Source organism: Cyprinodon variegatus, unplaced genomic scaffold (assembly GCF_000732505.1).
Source record: "Cyprinodon variegatus isolate N-32 unplaced genomic scaffold, C_variegatus-1.0 Scaffold0, whole genome shotgun sequence".
NCBI lineage: Eukaryota > Metazoa > Chordata > Actinopteri > Cyprinodontiformes > Cyprinodontidae > Cyprinodon > Cyprinodon variegatus.
This window is the reverse complement of record NW_015150453.1, coordinates 780,114-798,383: the sequence shown is the minus strand read 5'-3', so window position 1 is coordinate 798,383 and position 18,270 is coordinate 780,114. Positions and strand designations below refer to the sequence as shown.

At 41.4% G+C, this 18,270-nt stretch overlaps 1 protein-coding gene across 1 annotated transcript in view; it reads left to right on the top strand.

Moving 5' to 3' along the window:
• The first annotated feature begins 2,833 nt into the window (after positions 1-2,833).
• The window catches only part of LOC107104347 (PHD finger protein 1-like), a 48,877-nt gene continuing 33,440 nt past the window's right edge, over positions 2,834-18,270 (top strand). Inside the window, exons 1-6 of the mRNA XM_015404691.1 lie at positions 2,834-3,029; positions 3,598-3,676; positions 3,784-3,865; positions 12,561-12,647; positions 17,278-17,372; positions 17,811-17,959. Coding sequence (XP_015260177.1) covers positions 3,599-3,676; positions 3,784-3,865; positions 12,561-12,647; positions 17,278-17,372; positions 17,811-17,959 — 491 coding nt within the window. The 5' untranslated portion in view covers positions 2,834-3,029; position 3,598. The remainder of the gene's footprint in view (positions 3,030-3,597; positions 3,677-3,783; positions 3,866-12,560; positions 12,648-17,277; positions 17,373-17,810; positions 17,960-18,270) is intronic.

Genomic DNA, 18,270 nt, shown 5'->3' with positions numbered 1-18,270 from the left:
ACTCAACATTGGCTTTGGAAATATCTGATGAAGGGAAGTCTTAGAGCAGAGGTCACCAACGCAATACCCTCGAGCACCAAGGGGCCCTCAGGGACCACATGGGGGGCCCTCTCTGTCTACTAAAAACAAAACAACTCATCAGGCTGAGTTTGAAACTTGATTTTATTCTGTTACTCATCTTTTATAATCATTTGTGGAGCATTTCATCATCCATCCATCCATTTTCTAACATGCTTACTCCAAAGTAAGGGTCGCGAGGGGTGCTGGTGCCTATCTCCAGCTGTCAATGGGCGAGAGGCGGGGTACACTCTGGACAGGGCGCATTTCATCATATTAATCATAAATAGCATGTAAGCAATTATAGAGATTTCAAAATGACTATATCTAAAAGAAAATTAGATAAAAAGAAACAATAAAAATATGCGTATGATGCATGAAGGTGAACTCTGACTCCTCCAGTTCATAGGTCAGTATTGGAAGCCCTTCCTATGACTTAGTGCCCATGAAGCAGCTCTACGCCTTAAAAAGGTTGGTGACCCCTGTCTTAGAGCGACCATCATCAAACCTACTTCATTTAGCAGTTCTTTTAGACTGAGGAGAAATCATATTAATTTATCTTCATGTTTTAATTTACTTGATTATTTTGACTTTCAATCTGAACAATTTTAGTTTTCAGTTTAGGGATGCACGATATAATCTGCCCCCTATCGGTATCGGCCTTAAAACTGAATATCGGACATCGGCCATCCCTCCGATATTTAACCCGATATTTGATCAGCTTCTGAGTTTCTAAAGTCTAAAAAAGAATAAAAAATACTACTTCTTCTTTCTCAAAAACTTTTTTTTTTACACACTTAAAAACTTCTAAAGACGAGAGAAAAAATATTGATACATTAAAATATCACAATATCTTCATATGCTGATATATTGCCATTTAAAAACACCATATCAATCTCTTTTACTAATGAAATATTGCTATATGTCATCGTTATGCTACGAAATTCCCCGAAAATTCACGAAATTTTGCCATATTTTTATATGTTGATATATTGACGCGGTATCGATCTATTTTACTAACAAAATCTCACAAGAATTTGCAAAATATCACGAGAGTTTGTAACAGAACGATGAAATTTCACGAGATATTGAAAGTAAAATAGATCGATACCGCGTTTTTAAAACTCAATTTGATATCAGCATATGAAAATATATTTGAGTATATTATTTTTCAAAGTGTCAGAAATGGATAACAAAACTGCTATTTTCAATGACTACTTATTTTTGTCCAGCTTTAACATCGGTATCGATATCGGTTATCGGCTACATGAGTTTTAAAATATCGGCATATCGGATATCGGTCAAAATCCCAATAATGTGCATCCCTAATTCAGTTGACTTCTTGGTATATGAACTTCTACTTTACGTTGTGAAAGCAACATAACTGTACAAGTAAACGGTTAGAAATGTTGTTACAGAGCTGTTACACTGAAATTAACTAATTTAATATCTTTTTGGAAAATAGGTCTTTCAAACAATTGAAACTATTTAATGTGATTTTGAAAAGGCAGTCAGGATCTGAAATCTTTTCTTATTGAAAAGCTGTCAGCCACAGAGTTCCTGGTGTTTGCGTGCCCTCCAGTGGTCGCGCATGGAACACTGCACTTCCACCTTTTATTTTCGATGTGCCAGGGGCCATTTTGAACCGTATACAGATGTTACTACACATGTCTGACTGGTGTACACTTAACGTGTTAGAAAATAAACATCAAGGCATAAGATGGTTGAAGCAAATGCATTTAAAATGAAAATGAATCAACTATAAAAGGAGCAATACAAGGGAATAATCATTTTATATCGACTTTGCCTACAATTTTGTTACTTTTACGTTGTTTTTTTTGTCAGTTAAAGTGAGGCATAGCATTTTATCTAAACTATTTACTTTATTTATTTTAAATATTTTAATTATGTGTATTAATTTCTATAAAAATAATGATCCATAGAGGCACAGGAAATGTTTTTGTTCTAATTCCATTTCCAAATCAAGACTCCAGGATTTATTCTATTTGATTTTACACAAAATCTATTTTTATGGCTGCAGAAAAAGCAAAAAACAAAACATGCATTATCTTATACAAGACTTGAAAGAGCCACTTTATTAAAAAGACATAAGGTTTTACTCATGTCTTATTTTTCTAAACCAAAACCTTTGAAGATCTGGACAATTTTTTTTTTTTTTTTTTCTGTTTGAAAACTTTCCTTCACTGCTCTCCTAAACTTAACCGCTACTTCTTGTCGGAGACCAATTAATGAGGCGGATAAACTCGCTAATTGGCCGCTTAATTGGCCCCTGTCGCCGCGCGCAGCATCCCTGCATCCTTCACTTCCTGCCCTCAGACATCACTAGCGTGTCTGTAACTGTTTAGGGTCATGCTCTCAGACAGAAAAGGACCCTGACACACACACACACGCGCGCGCGCGTACTTCCCACACCTCCCACTCCCACGATAGCTCAGTGTTTTATGTCTGCGTCACAACAAGTCGGCGGAGGGCGAGAGGCAGAGGGATGATGGCGTCTCTGGCGGCTTGATTCCGGTGCAGCTCAGGAGAAGAAAAAAAATAAATAAAAAAAATCCGCCTTAATAAGCTTGTGGGTGAGGAGTGAGGGTGGAAGGGGTGAGAGAGCAAGAGCGACATGATGAAACCCCACCGCGGAGAAAGGATGGACAAACTAGTCTGAGAGAGACGGACGGACGGACACAGTCGCCTCCTTTCTCCCCCTCCTCCTCCTCCTCCTCCTCCTCCTCACTGACGGTTTGACTGACACACACACACACTCTCACACACTCTCTCTCTGTAAGAGGCGCCTGGCAAAGACACAGACATACATGCACACCAGCCACTTTTTGCAAACCCGCCCGCTGCGCATCGGAGCCGGCAGTAATTGGACCTCCTCAGCTGATGAAGGTTTTTCATGTCCAGCCTTGTCCAGGATCTCAGTGACCCCGACGGAAAGGAGTTCGACTTGACAGGTACCCTTCACCGGCCAGCCCCACTGTTGAATCCTCCATCTGATAACAGCGCTCTGCATGCTGCGTCTTCACTGACATGTGTGCATTGCACTGGAACAAACGCTCAGTGTGCAAAGACAAAAAAAACGCCCCGAGGAGTCTGATCTTGCATCTTTATTCAAGTTTTTAGAGAAAAGAGATGTGAGGAAGACAGTCAGCGGGCAAAGTGCACAGATGCCTCAAGTAGCTGCATCCAGTTAAACTGTGTTGCAGCAGTCATCATGCAGTGCTTTCTCCTCCTATGCGCGCGTTTGATGTGTGCAGTAATCATTTGTCTTGCTCTCTGGTTGTGTATACTCACTGTCATCTTTTAGTCTGCTGGATGCAGGCTGGTGCTATTGCTCAGGTTTAAAGAAGAGGTGTGTGGGGTGAGTGTGTGTGTGTGGAGGAGATTTTTTTTAACCCCCTTTGGACTGAAAGGCCAGGGACACAAACCCTGTATGTCAGCAACAGCAGCAAAGTATTCAGCGGATAAATCGGATTTCCATTTTCACACAATCCCTGCTCCCCTCTCTGTGTCTCTCCTCAGGATGGGGGGAGTCAGTGAGGGAGATGATGTGTTGGCTCGTTGGAGCGATGGACTCCTGTACCTTGGCAATGTAAAGAGAGTAAGTGGGCAAAGTGTGTGATGGGAACGTACTTTTTCAGGCGAGTGTGTGTCGATGTTGATCAGAGAGACTTTGGTAATGTTTTCGTCTCCTTTCTGCCTCCTCAGGTCGACGGAGTCAAGCAGTGCTGTTTGGTGAGATTTGAGGACAACTCTGAGTTCTGGGTGCTGAGGAAGGACATTCACTCATGTAAGAATGTTTCCTGCTCTGTCAGATGGGAGGACTTTTCTATTGGGAGAAATCTTTACTCCTAAATATCTCAGGCTAAATTCAGTCTACATGAACTCTAGCTCATCATTATATCTTTGATCTTCTAATATTAGTGATATTTCAGGGATTTCATTAGTTTGATTAGTTGTTAAACCTTTCTTCTCTTAATTATAAGCCAATAAAAATGTTTCAGAAGTCTTTTAAACACATAAAGATGCAGAAGAACACATCATTAAAATCAGATGGTTAAATCAGACTCATTATTTCAGATTCAGCTCTGCTAGGCTTCCCAAAATCCTATTAGCTAAAAAAATAAAATAAAAAAGCCCTTGCTTTTGATTGCTTTTAACCTGCTTAAAAAGGAGAACTTTACATACATTTTCTTTTGTTTTAAAATGTTCAAGGTGTCAAGGCTCAGAACAGGGGACCAAGTATTCAGAAGGAGAGACAGGCAATAAGATATTTCAAAGAACGTTCATTTAAAAACGACGGATTTAAAGTAACAGACAGGACGTTTAAGGCAGGAACCTCTGCAGGACGAGAACACGGGTTAGTGACCACATTAATCTGGAGGATGATTATGAACGTGAGTCACTAACCTGGTCCTTTAGTTCAGTCCATGCCCAGAGGGCGAGGTTTAATCAGGCGATCTGCTGCCAACAAGACGCGGCGGGCGCCGCCCAGAGAGTCCCAGATACCGTAGTACCAGTGAACAGAGAATAAGCTAGAGATGACAAATGAAGGATGAAGCCAAAGATGGTGTTGAGGAAGTGCTCAGGATTCCAAACCATGAGATCAGAAGTCTGAAGAGGTTCCAAAGGGAAATCCAGAACGGTGTCAGTTCAGTTAACAGATAGAATCCAGTACGAGTCTGAAGGCAGGTCAGGCAAACAGTTCAGACAGGAACACGCTTGGTCGGTGGTTGAGTGGCAAAACAGGTCAGGATCAGGTTATCAGAAGCCCTAAGACACGCTAGAAAAATCTCACCAAGAATAATCTGGCACTGATGAGTGGTTTGAGGGTCGTTTAAATAGAAGCAGGAGCAGGTGGATCAGATGAACAGCAATGAGAAAATGGACAGAGCTAAGCAGGTGAATGAAATGAGTAATCAACTGTATTATCTTTAAACCAAATCAGAACAATGGCTGGACAGTTATTTACACTATTTATACCATAGGCGTAATTACAAAAAAATGCAAGATCCAAACTCTCAACTTTTGGTCTTGTTGCAGGTGACAAGATTAAGATGGTAACTTTATTAGTCCAGCCCTGTAGATGGTGGTAATGCGCTTAAGTAAGTGATACACAATCGGACTTCGCAGAAGCTCCTCACCTTCACATTTGATGGTTGCACCCGCTTATACTATGGCCATTTAAAGAAATAAATATGAAATCAATTAAAATACATTAGTGTTTTGTTTACTTTTAAAACGGCAAGTTTTTTTTAAAAAGAGATAATAAAGGAAAAAGCTTTTGGAAAGAGAAGAAATATATTTTTAATGGTTAGCTAAAATTTGTGGAATTTTTCCCAAAACATTTCCAACTTTAAAAAACTATCTGAATTGATTTCTGATATAGTCTTTTTTTAATTCAAATCAAATAGTTGATGGAGAAAATAATAAAACCTGCATTTATTTGTTAGTATATATGTATATTTTAAAAGATTACTTGGTTCTTTATTCTTTTTAGCCAAACTGAGGAAGAGTTTAACTGTTAATATAAAAGTGTCACAGGGGCCAAACTTGTGGCTTCAGAGCCAAAGGTTACAGACCCCTGTAACAGGAGCCATTTGTAGTTATGTTTTTGGGCATAATTTGGGTGTATTTTACTTAGTTTCAGTACTAATTAGTTTAGTGGCGGTATTTGGGTTATATATAAATTGTTTTTCTGACCTATAATCTTGCTCTAACACTGGTGGCGCTGTGGGTAAAATCTATTTAAGTGTCACTGCAGGCGGAAGAGTAAAGGGTGTAGGTATGTCACACCATTGCCTACCGCTCCCTGTTTATATACTGGTTTGCTTTTTAATATCCACCTATTGATGAATATTGCCATTTCCTTTGCATGCTGCCATAGACCGCCCCCCAGGAATCTGGATCGCATTCAGTGTTCAGTGTGTGCATAATAAATGGGGGCATTCCCAAACGTATTTTCCAGTCTGGACATTGCCTTTTGAGTGCATCAGGACCTGGTTTTCCCACACCCAGAATTGACCAAAATTAGAGGCAATTTGATGGTCGCTACAAGTGTTAAGTGATACAAAGTACAATTTTATAAGGATAAAAATTTAGAGCAATTGGCCTGTTTGATATGAAATTTCCTATGGGGGTCCTAATATCACTTTATGGAGAATTAACCCAGACCACAGTATAAAGTGGGTTAGCTGCCACACAGAAGGTTACAGGCATCTCCAGCTAGCCGGCAGATCCGGGAATGCAAGCTAGAAGTACCTTTATAAAAGAGCAAAGTTCTGCAGTAATGGACTCTGGACAAGTGTAATGATCTCAGATTATTGGACCCAGAATTCAAGGCGAGACAGGCAGCGTTTATTTAACAAACAGGTGCGCGGGGCTGCTCGTCTGCTGCGGGGGCAGATCTCTGCAGGGATAGGAGAATACAGGTCAGTGACTGGATGTGGAGCTGAATACGACTTGGAGCTAGTCACTGACCTGATTCAAAGTTCAGTCCGTTCGCAGAGAACTCAGCAGAATCCAAAAGGGAGGTTTGACTGCAGTTGCGGCGGCCACGCCCCCAGAGTTCCTAGAGAGCGAGCAGCAGACGCCGAGCAGCAACAGATTCCAGAAGGGAAATCCAAGGCCGAAGTCAGAAGACAGTTCCAGGTTCAGAAGCCGGTAGAATCCAGGATCAGATGCGACAAACAGAGCAGACAGGGGCAAGGCAAAACTCGAGATCCTCAGGGCAGAAAACTGGTCATAATCAGGGAAACAGACAGACTCAAGATTGCTAGGGAATGTCTCACAAAAACATGCGAATAACCTGGCGCTGATGGGAGGCAAACACACAACTTAAATAGTAGAGGAACAAGGTGAAAATGATCAGCGATAATCAGCCGCAGAACCAATTAGACAGGGGAGCAAGGAGCAAAGGAAAAAAACAAACCATCAGCGCCAAGATCATGACAACAAGAGGGTATTTAGGGCTAGAAAACAATGAAAGGAAAATCGATTCCTGATATCTCCAGACATTTACGCATTAATTTCCCCCATAATGCTGTTGAAATCATGAAGTGCACCAGTCCCTCCCTCAGCCCACACTCACACAGCATAATGCTTCCACTTCCATGCTTTACAGTTGGCATGGTGAGCTCAGGTTTGAAAGCCTCCACCTGTTTGCTCCAAATGTAACAATGGTCATCAAGGCAGAACCAATAAATTTCAGTTTCACCACATCCCAGGACAGGTTTGTTGCTTTTTGAGTAATTGCTCCTTCCTCTCTGAGAAAGTGGCCCTTTCTGCCCTGTCGGTATATGACTGCTTTCACTTTGAATGATCACATTCTCCTAGCAGCTTCAGTCAGCATCTTCACAAGGTCTTTTATTTTTTGTTCTGTGTTTGATTTGAACATTCGGCACATAAACCCATTAATCTTTGAGACAGATTCTCCTTCCAGGATGGCATGATGGAGATTGGACATTTTCCTTCTCTTTATACTTAGAATTCTTAAAACAGATAAATGAGACTCGTTAAGCGGGACACTGAAAGATTTTTTTCTTCCTTGTGTCTTAAATAGTCCTCAATGTCTTTTTAATTTTCCCATCAGTCACAAAAGGAAGTGAATTTGATTGACATCAATCAACAAATCTGATTGACATCAGAAAGTTGATGAGACCGTTTGGGATTTTTTTTTTACTTTGAACTTTAGCAAAAAAAAAAAAAAGAATTGTATTTCAAAATCTCTGTCGTTCTGGCATTGACATTTGGCGAATTAATTGATCTTCTTGGTTGACAAATGGTTACGTTTTTCATGCTCGGATTTATATGTCTAACCCACATGCAGAACACTCGGAGGCAGATGAAAAATTCAAAGGTTTATTAACAATAAATGTACAATGATATGAACAGGTCCAAGAGGGGGCTTTACTGGTCACGAGTTGTTCACTGCTGAGGAGGACAGAGAGATTAGTGAAGGTCCAGGTATATTGCAGGTTGTCAGTGTTCAGGTCTATACCTGTTCTGGAGTGGAGCAGAGCTGCAGAGGGAGGGAACCTTGAGGGTCCAGAGGTTGTCGCCAGGCTGAGGGCTGAGGCGGAGGCAGAGCTTACTGAGTGTTGCTGGCAGATCTCAGACTGAGTTTCCTTCCAATTTATCTTCTGAGAGCGGGCAGGCAGATACTGACTGAGGCAGCTCTCCAGAGTTCTACTGAGAACGGGCAGGCAGATACCGACAGAGTAAACTCTCCAGAGTTTCAGGTATTCAGGCAGGATCAACCTGTGAGGCAGAGAGGAGAAAACGGGATCAGACTAAGTTCACAAAAAGTCAGAGAACACAGACAGGCAGGTTGGCTCAGGCTTGCTAACCATTACTGGCAAACACTCTGGCACTGGAGTGGATCCCTCCGCCTCCTTAAGTACGGATCTCCTGATGAGCAGATGGAAAACAGGTGTTGCGGTCGGCTCATGCTCCAGGAGATCTCGTGCGCCCTCTGGTGGAGAAAGTGGACAAACCTCCAGATCCCAACGTTTCCTCATGTATCAAGGGGATCTTTCTATAGCATGAAGAGTTTTTTTTAGAATATGATGTACAAAAGATAATAATAGCTTATTCTGCAAGTTGTGCTAAACACTGACACTGTATTCAGAAGGACAAACAGGCAGTAAGATATTTCAATGAAGGTTTGTTTAAAAACAAGGGATTTAAAGTAACAGACAGGACGTTTAAGGCAGGAACCTCTGAAGGACGAAAACACAGGTTAGTGACCACATTAATCTGGAGGATGATTATGAACGTGAGTCACTAACCTGTTCCTTTAGTTCAGTGCATGCCCAGAGGACGAGGTTTATTCCAGGTGATCTGCTGCCAACAAGACGCGGCGGGCGCCGCCCAGAGAGTCCCAGAAACTGTTCCTTTAGTTTTTTTAGAATATGATGAAAAAAAGATAATATAGCTTATTGTGCTAGTTGTGCTAAACACTGACGGTATAAATCAAAAATGTTTTCTCTACGCTATTAAAATGACAAGTTATAACAAAACAGGAACGTTTTAGGTTACTGAAGAGAAAAATGAGTAAAATATGTGAAACATTTATAATTTCCAATGCTCAGAAATGTAAAACTGTAATTTAAAGATGGGGTATGTCGCTGTGACGTACTGTCAGACGTTAAAGGCTGGATTATGTTTAGAAACCAGGTCATCTGCGTTTGTGTCTCAGTAAACGCAGATATGACCCCCGCCCCTTTCGCACTCTGGTGCACCTCTCCAAAATTGTAGGTGAAAAGTGCCGCAGACAGGAGGCCTCTGATTGGTCAAATCTACATCTGCTCTACACTATCCATATTTCCAGTTTGGTACCTTACTGGCTTGTGTTGTTTGTATGACCACCATTGTGGAAAACGACTGGTGAAGATGGACCAGCTAGAAGAGCGATGCGCGAGAACGGTGGTACCCTTTTCCCACCTTTATCCCCGCTAGTTTTCACACTCATGTCCCTCCATTGTCGCACAAACTTGCCTCTTGCGTTTTTCCACTTCCTCACCACCTCAGATGTATCCACATCTAGCCATGTACCCACAGCTAGTTTGTGATTGTCCCTCTTGCATTGTGTCGTGGATAACACAGCTAGCTTGCGACAAGCTAGCTGCGACACACTGCTACGGAAGTATACACAGCCCTTAACTGTGATATGAGGGAGATGGGATCTCCTTGCTCTCAGAGGAATGTATAAACTAGCATGTCTTCTTCTATCATATCACGTCCTCACCTACTGAGCACAGTGGAGAATTTGATGCTGCTCCGCCATGCAGCACAGCTAACTGGGCGCTATCAAGTGTAGGATTTTTTTATTTATTTACACAGAATCCTATAAAGTTTGTTCTGCATCCTTGCAGCCATTAAACAGAGGAAATAAATAATCCTAGCCTGGAATCTGGATCAATCCAAGTTTCTCCCCTAGCAGGCCTCCCTCCACTCTGGCATTACTTATCTTGCAAATACAAGTCAGGCTGAGCATAAGAATGAACAACGGCATCCTAGAGTGGCCTGCAGTAATGCTGCAACAATGAAAGAAATCACTTTTAAGTGGATGTTATTATTAAACTGTATAAAACATACTTAATCTATTATTAAACATTAATTGATTCAACAAGTAATCATATGTGGACTATTTGTTTACATCCCCACTTGGTAAGACTAACTGACCTAAAGCAGGTGAAGTTAAGCAGGAATTATCATTTGGTTTATGGGAAAAACGGAAGAATTATTTATTTATCAAAAATGTTATGTATTCAAACACTAAAGTAATATTTTCACTATCAGAATATGAACAGTGCATTGTCTTCTTCTGGCCTAAGGAGATATGAACATCAGTACAGCTAATAAATAGTTGATGCATTCATCTTATAACACTTTATATGTTTGTGGCAGCTATAACTAACATTGACCTTGAGGTTGCACGTCTGACTCCAGGGAAAGTTTTTTGTTGTTTGTCCAACTGAGAACTTGGAAATTGGTTATGATGGTGAGATCAAATTTGGGTTTTACTCTGAACCTAATCCAGATGTTGATCTGTTGTTACAGGAATTCGATACTAAAACAGAAATTAACTCGCTCCAAACACAAAACTATTCAATAAGTCGCAGACATACTTCGCTTAAATGTACATAATTATAATTTTATAGAGTGAGAATGGTGCAAAAAAGTGGAGGTTATTAGTTTATAAATGTAAAATATGCACCCCATCATTGTCTCCATGCTCACATGGTCTCAGGTGCACAAAGAAATCAGTAAAAAAAAACAATTCCCTTCAGTCAAACATTTTTTGCATTACAGGTTAATGGTTCTTAGTTGTGAAATTTACGCTTGAAATCTTGATTGGAGCTTTTTTTCCCATCTCTCTGTTGTGGGAGATGAAGGAATAATTTGAGACATGATTCATTCTGTTTAAAGCTCTAACAACTGAGAACAAATTTCTATCATATTTGGAGGGGTTTGATTTAAGATTTTGCTTTGTTATGTTTGTACGTGCTTTAAAAAAAACTTGTATTTAATCGAATGTCATTGTTTCCATGGCCCCTCTGGAGGTGCAGCTGCAAAGGTTGGCGTGTTGCTTTGGCTGAATCAAGCTACTTGAATGTTGTTTGTGGTAACAAGCATACCTTCTGCACAACAGGGTTTTCAAAATAAACATACTTTGCTGCCATGCATTGCACACGGAGTAACAATGATAACAAAACTGAGATACACCAGCATATTTAATCTAAACATTAGCCCTCAGCTGAAATGTTACAGATCAGGGCAAAAATTATATTTTAGATATATTTATTTGTCTAAACCATGGAGCTTACGAGGTACAGATGTCCTGTAATATGCAATACATGCCTTGGGCAGATTGGGTTTACATAGCAACGCACTAAGGCTGAAATCTGATTGGACAAAAAATATAGCAACCACGTAAATTAAGAGAACAGATTGTTTGGAATAAATTAATACAGTTGATCTGCACTGGAAATGGGATCCTACTCTACTTCCGGTGGCTAACTTTTTCGGCTTTGGATTTAAACATAAATCTAGTTTTTTTGAGTTTTATATGTATTCCTTTCGTTTTTACACAATCGAAAAGAAACCGCTAAAATGCAGATAAGCATGGTTTAATCATATTTTGTCGGACTTCTCTGAGCATGCCTGATGATGAAGTCAGAGAAGTAGTTTAACAGAGAAAATGTAAAAAGCATAAACATTGTCTCACAGAAATCATGAAACCTTTTTTAAAGATGTGTATTCTTTGGTGAGTTAAGGATAGAAATAAGTAGTTCTAGTACCATAATTACATTATTTACGGTATATCTGTTCGTGCATGAGCAGAACGGATCGTGCTTCTTGGGACGGATCGGGTGGTGACACACATGATACACACATATGCGCTGGTCAAATTTTCTTCACACCTTGCGACAAAAAAATAATGGCAAAGAAGCTGGATCTGAATGAGCTCTGTTGAATTTTTTTTTCCTTTTTAAAAAAAGACGTATTAAACTGAATTTAAAGTCAATTTAGGAAGGATTGTATCAGTAATACCAGGTTTTGACACCTCTAAAAAAACATGTTTAGGTTTGATTCAGTTAATGTCCCTGTAAATGCTCAAAGTAAAAATTTTGTCCTGTTTACAATAAGCTGCCTGTGTTATCTGAAGGAAGATTGCTGTTTCTTGCATATTAGAGTCAATTGATAAAATGTGTTTGATTAATGACCCCTCTGGGAAACGACTCTCCCTGTTCCTTCTAACGTTGAGTCAAAGGGGAGCTTAGACTCTTGTTAGGACCAAGCTGAGCATCAGCACGTCAGCTGAAAGGTGCAGGTGACTCTGAAATCAATGAGATAGCAGGGATGTGAATCAATATACATAAATTAATGCAGTTGACTGCTTTCTCTCTCTGTCTGCGTCTCTGTCACCCTCTCACTCATTGACTTCCTCCCCTCCCTTCTGTTTTTCTTTTTTCCCTCAGTCTCTGCTGGAGTGGAAGAAGTTTGCTGTATTTGTGACGCCCCGCCTCTTAAAGAACCCCTCATAAATTGTCTTAAATGTCACCACGGTAAGGAAGCCTGCCTCATCATGCTCTGTCAAACGCTCCTTCTCCCTTAGAGGCTGTTGTGACCTTGAAGAGTTGACACAGGATGGTAAATAACAACACAAGAAGGCCTCTTATCATAAATTATGGCGAAGAGTTGCCACATCTGCACTCCGAGGAAGGAAATAAGACATCAGGAGATAGAGGTTATAGATTTACATCCTACAAAATGTCCTCATTTTTTATTTCTTCTAATTGAAAGGTTAAAAAAAATTAAAAGACAAGAAAATGGTTTCTTAATGTGATAGAATACATTAAAATTAGAGATGGGCTGATGCTGATAGCCAATATTTTGTGATTAGTGATTGCTTGAGCTGATTCCCTAGGCCAATATTGTCAATCCCTTTATTTGTCTCACAAGGGGGAAATTAACTCTCTGCATTTAACCCATCCCCTTGTGGAGCAGTGGGCTGCCATTGTGCAGCACCCCGGGGAGCAGTGTGTGTCATGATTAACTAAAAATGAGACCCAAATGCAGAGAAACCATTACAGAGAGACCAGGGAAAAAGGCTTAACAGGTTTTATTGAAGAGAAAATGTTTGCATTTTGTTGCTCTGAACTCTGCTCAACCGGAACTGAAAAGTAAGGTGAAGACACAGCGATTAGTTCAGGCTCAATGGGAAATTTTATTTGTGAACTTGGAGAAGAGGATATGGATGCTGACTCATGTTTCCAGAGAAGTTGTTGTATCTTAGACTCCAGTCTGTGTGCTGTTGTTCCAGTGTTTGTCTGATTGGGTGGAGGGCAGAACAGGGTTTACCCAGAACGAGGTCGTTTGTAGGTGAACGGAGAAACTGACTGCCACTCAGATTTCCTGTGGTACTTGAACGGGTCGTAGTGGAGATGATTCCCTTGCTCAGTGTGTAAACTCAACCTTCTCCTTGGGAAAGTGGATCCAAACCTCCAGTTTGAATCCCCAGCTCAGTTTGAATCTCAATTGATCCTTCCAGGGAGTGAAGGTCCGAAAGATCCAGTTTTCAGGATGTCTTCCTGCCGAGAGGCAAAGACAAAGTTGACAAAGACAAAGACAATGTTTAAACTCAGGTTGACAAGAACTCAGTCTTACTCAGCTTGGCTAGAGTACCCAAAACTGGCAAACACTCTGGCGTCGAGGTAGTGGCAATCAGCAGCTTAAGAGCACTCCGTTAACGAGGTAACCATCAGCAGGTGTGTGTGGAGGCGGACCGGAACCAGGCGCCTCCTGTTGGAGGAAGGGAGACAAACAGAAAAAACAAACACACAGACTGGAGCCCTGACAGTGTGGGGTTAAGGGTCTTTGCTCAGGGACCAAGAGTGGCAGTCCGTGGGAGCGGGGCTTGGACTCAGAACCTCTGGATTCCAAGCGCAATACCCTAACCACTAGGCCACCCCTCCCCTATTTTGCTTCTTCTTCCTCTGTTTACATGATAGAAAAAAAAAACAATGATAACAAATTTCTCAAATTGAATCTTTAATTTATTTTTTGAGAGTCTCTATATTAACGATATTAATGATCAATAGATCACTGCCCCGAGGGCCCCAATGACCACGGTTACCACTGATGCTTTGACCTTCCAGGTTTTCTCCAGCTCTTCTCTGAGCCCCTGGCATTTCTCTAGTTTCTCATGTTCTTTTTCCTGATGTTGCAGTCACTTGGTATTGCTGTGTCAACCACAACGGCTTTCCTGTGCTTCTTGTCCACCACCACAATGTCCGGTTGGTTTGCCATTACCATTCGGTCCGTCTGTATCTGGAAGTCCCTCAGGATCTTGGCTTGGTCATTCTCTGTCACCTTTGGAGGTGTTTCCCACGTTGACCATGGGGTTTCCAGCCCATACTCTGCACAGATGTTCCTGTATACTATTCCAGGCACTTGGTTATTGTGCTCCATATAGGCTGTCCCTGCTCGCATCTTTCACCCTGCAGTTATGTGCTGGATTGTCTCAGGCGCCTCTTTGCACAGTCTGCACTTGGGGTCTTGTCTGGTGTGGTAGATCTGGGTCTCTGTTGCTCTGGTGCTTAGGGCCTGCACTACTCAAAACAATTAAAGGAACACTTTGTAATCAGAGTATAGCATCAAGTTAATTAAACTTCTGGGATATTGATCTGGTAAAGTAAGTAGCAGTGGGGGTCGTTAATCAGTTTCAGCTCCTTTGGTTTTGATGAAATCATCAACAGGTGCGCTATAGGGGCAACAATGAGACGACCATCAAAACAGGAATGGTTTTACAGGTGGAGGCCAATGGCATTTTTTCCCTCCTCATCTTTTCTGACTCTTTTTCACCAGTTTTGCATTTGGCTCAGGTCGCTATCACTACTGTTAGCATGAGGCGCTACATGGACCCTACAGAGGTTGCACAGGCGGTCCAACTCCTCCAGGATGAATATCTATATGTCTATCTATAAACACTGCTCAAAAAAATTAAAGGAACACTTTGAAAACACATCAGATCTCAATGGGGAAAAAATCATGCTGTTTATTTATACTGATAAGGACTGGTTGATGTGTTAGGAACAAAAGGATGCCACATCATTTAATGGACATGAAAAGGATCAACCTACAGAGGACTGAATTCAAAGACAGCCCAAAAAATTACAGTGAAAAAATTATGCGGCAGGCTAGTCTATTTTGCTGAAATTTCATTGCAGCAACTCAAAATGGTATTCAGTATACATACCTGACAGGGCATGCTCCTAATGAGATGCCAGATGGCGTCCTGGGGTATCTCCTCCCAGATCTGGACCAGGGTATCACTGAGCTCCAGGACAGTTTGAGGTGCAACCTGGTGGCGTCGGATGGATCGAAACATAATGTCCCAGAGGTGTTCTATTGGATTTAGGTCAGGCGAGCGTGGGGGCCAATCAATGGTATCAATTCCTTCATCTTCCAGGAACTGCCTGCATACTCTCGCCACATGAGGCCGGGCATTGTCGTGCACCAGGAGGAACCCAGGACCCACTGCACCAGCATAGGGTCTGACAATGGGTGCAAGGATTTCATCCTGATACCTAATGGCAGTCAGGGTGCCGTTGTCTAGCCTGTATAGGTCTGTGCGTCCCTCCATGGATATGCCTCCCCAGACCATCACTGACCCACCACCAAACCGGTCATGCTAAACGATGTTACAGGCAGCATAACATTCTGCACAGCTTCTCCAGGCCCTTTCACGTCTGTCACATGTGCTCAGGGTGAACCTGCTCTCATCTAGGAAAAGCACAGGGCGCCTGTGGCGGACTTGCCAATTCTGGTGTTCTGTGGCAAATGCAAATCGAGCTTTATAGTACCGGGCAGTGAGCACATGGCCCACTAGAGGACGTCGGGCCCACAGGCCACCCTTGTAAAGTCTGTTTCTGATTGTTTGGTCAGAGACATTCACACCAGTGGCCTGCTGGAGGTCATTTTGTAGGGCTCTGGCAGTGCTCCTCCTGCTCCTCCTTGCACAAAGGAGCAGATACCGGTCCTGCTGATTGGTTTTAGACCTTTTACGGCCATGTCCAGCTCTCCTGGAGTAACTGCCTGTCTCCTGGAATCTCCTCAATGCTCTTGAGATTGTGCTGGGAGACACGGCAAACCTTCTGGCAATGGCACGTATTGATGTGCCATCCTGGAGGAGTGCCTCATGCTAACAGTAGTGAAAGTGACCCTAGCCAAATGCAAAACTGGTGAAAAAGAGTCAGAAAAGATGAGGAGGGAAAAAAATGTCATTGGCCTCCACCTGTAAAACCATTCCTGTTTTGATGGGCGTCTCGTTGTTGTCCCTCTAGTGCACCTGTTGTTGATTGCATTAACACCAAAGCAGCTGAAACTAATCAACAACCCCCTCTGCTACTTACCTGATCAAATCAATATCCCACAAGTTTAACTCACTATACTCTGATTACAAAGTATTCCATAATTTTTTTTGAGTAGTGTTTATATATATAATGTGATTAAATACGTTAAAATAATATAAGTAATTATTCACCACCTCACTTTTTTGTGTATATCACCATCAGATCGTCACACAAAGGTTTAAGTTTCATATTAAACTAAATAAATTATAGAAGCTGAAATAACCTTCATAGCAGAGGTCGACAAACGGATATCAGCGTAAGTACTCTCTGGATAAAAGGAATGTCTTACATCATCGTCAATATGTGTCTGTGATGAAGGTGAGTCTCTTTGTGAGAAGGTGTTTTGTTCCTGAGGTGTTTTGTTCTTGAATGATGGCAGAAACCTCAGATGGATAGAACATGGATCTGGTCTGTAATAATAAAGGAAGTGCTGAGCTTGAAAGACTTACTGATACATCTGACTGGTCTGTCTAGCGTTTATTCAAACCCCTCCCCTGTGGTCATGCAGTATGACAAGGGTTTAAAATGAGCTTTCTCTGCAGTAGATATGGAGAGGAGCTTCTCCAAACAAGTAGAGCTTGAAGTCCCAGTGCCTTTAAAGGTGTCAGACCCTGCAAACACCCCCTCTTACATGCAAATGCAACACTTCAATGTTTTTGCACACTTTTAAAACAAACAAAAAGAAGTAGTGAGGAAACGTAGCAGACCTGTCATTACTGTCATTCGAGCTGTCTGTGCTGCAAAGACGATTTAAACGCTCTGCCTCCTCCTTATATTACAGGTTATCATCCAGAGTGCCACACGCCGACCATCGAGCCAGAAGCTGACAGCGACTCCTGGATTTGTCGACAATGTGTCTTTGCAGTCGCAACCAAGGTCAGGCTGCTAATCTCTCTCTGTCTCACATTTTTCGGGCTAAAAAAAAAAAAAAGGAAAAAAATGTATTTCCATCCACTTGGTAATGTGTGCAGTGAAAGATCTCACTGATTTTCTTAGTATTGACCTCGATCTGTTCTACACCATGTCAGAGAAATTGTGAGGAGTCAATATTTATGATGCTTCAGTGGCGTTGCGAGGAGCACATTAAAAATAAATCCATTACATTTGCTCCATTTCTATAGATCTGGGAAAGAACTCAGTTTATTATCAGTGGCTCAGGCTTGCAGAGGCCATTGTCCAGATCTTGCGGCGTCTCAGACTCCATCTTTCACAGCTGACCTACAATGAAATGAGACAAAAAGCCATTTTCTCATCAGACATGATCTGCTTGCTGATATGGAAGTGATGTTCTCTATCCTGAAACTGTTTCTGCAGAGAGGCGGTGCTCTCAAACGAGGACGCTTCGCCCGGCTCATGCAGTTCATGAAACTCCGGCTCCCCTACCAGCTCTCGTCCTTAGACTGGGACCCTCAGCATCTGACCAATCAGCAGCAGTGTTACTGCTACTGCGCCGGACCTGGAGAGTGAGTGGAGCACCTTCCACATTGATTTGCACTTAAAATAAACATTTTCTCCTTTTTTTTTTAAAACTTTTAGAATAAATGAAAGCAACATAATCTCACACTCAACATTTAAAATACAGTTTTCTAGTATTCTATATTATACTTCTATGCTATACTTTGCGTCATGCATTAAAACTGTGTAATGCACAATCCTTATATATGTATGTTTATTTATTTATTTTTTACATGTTTTGCCATTTAAAATGTTTTAAATAAGTCTCCCATTAAATAACAAAAAATGAAACAATTTCATTCTATTCTAATGCATTTAT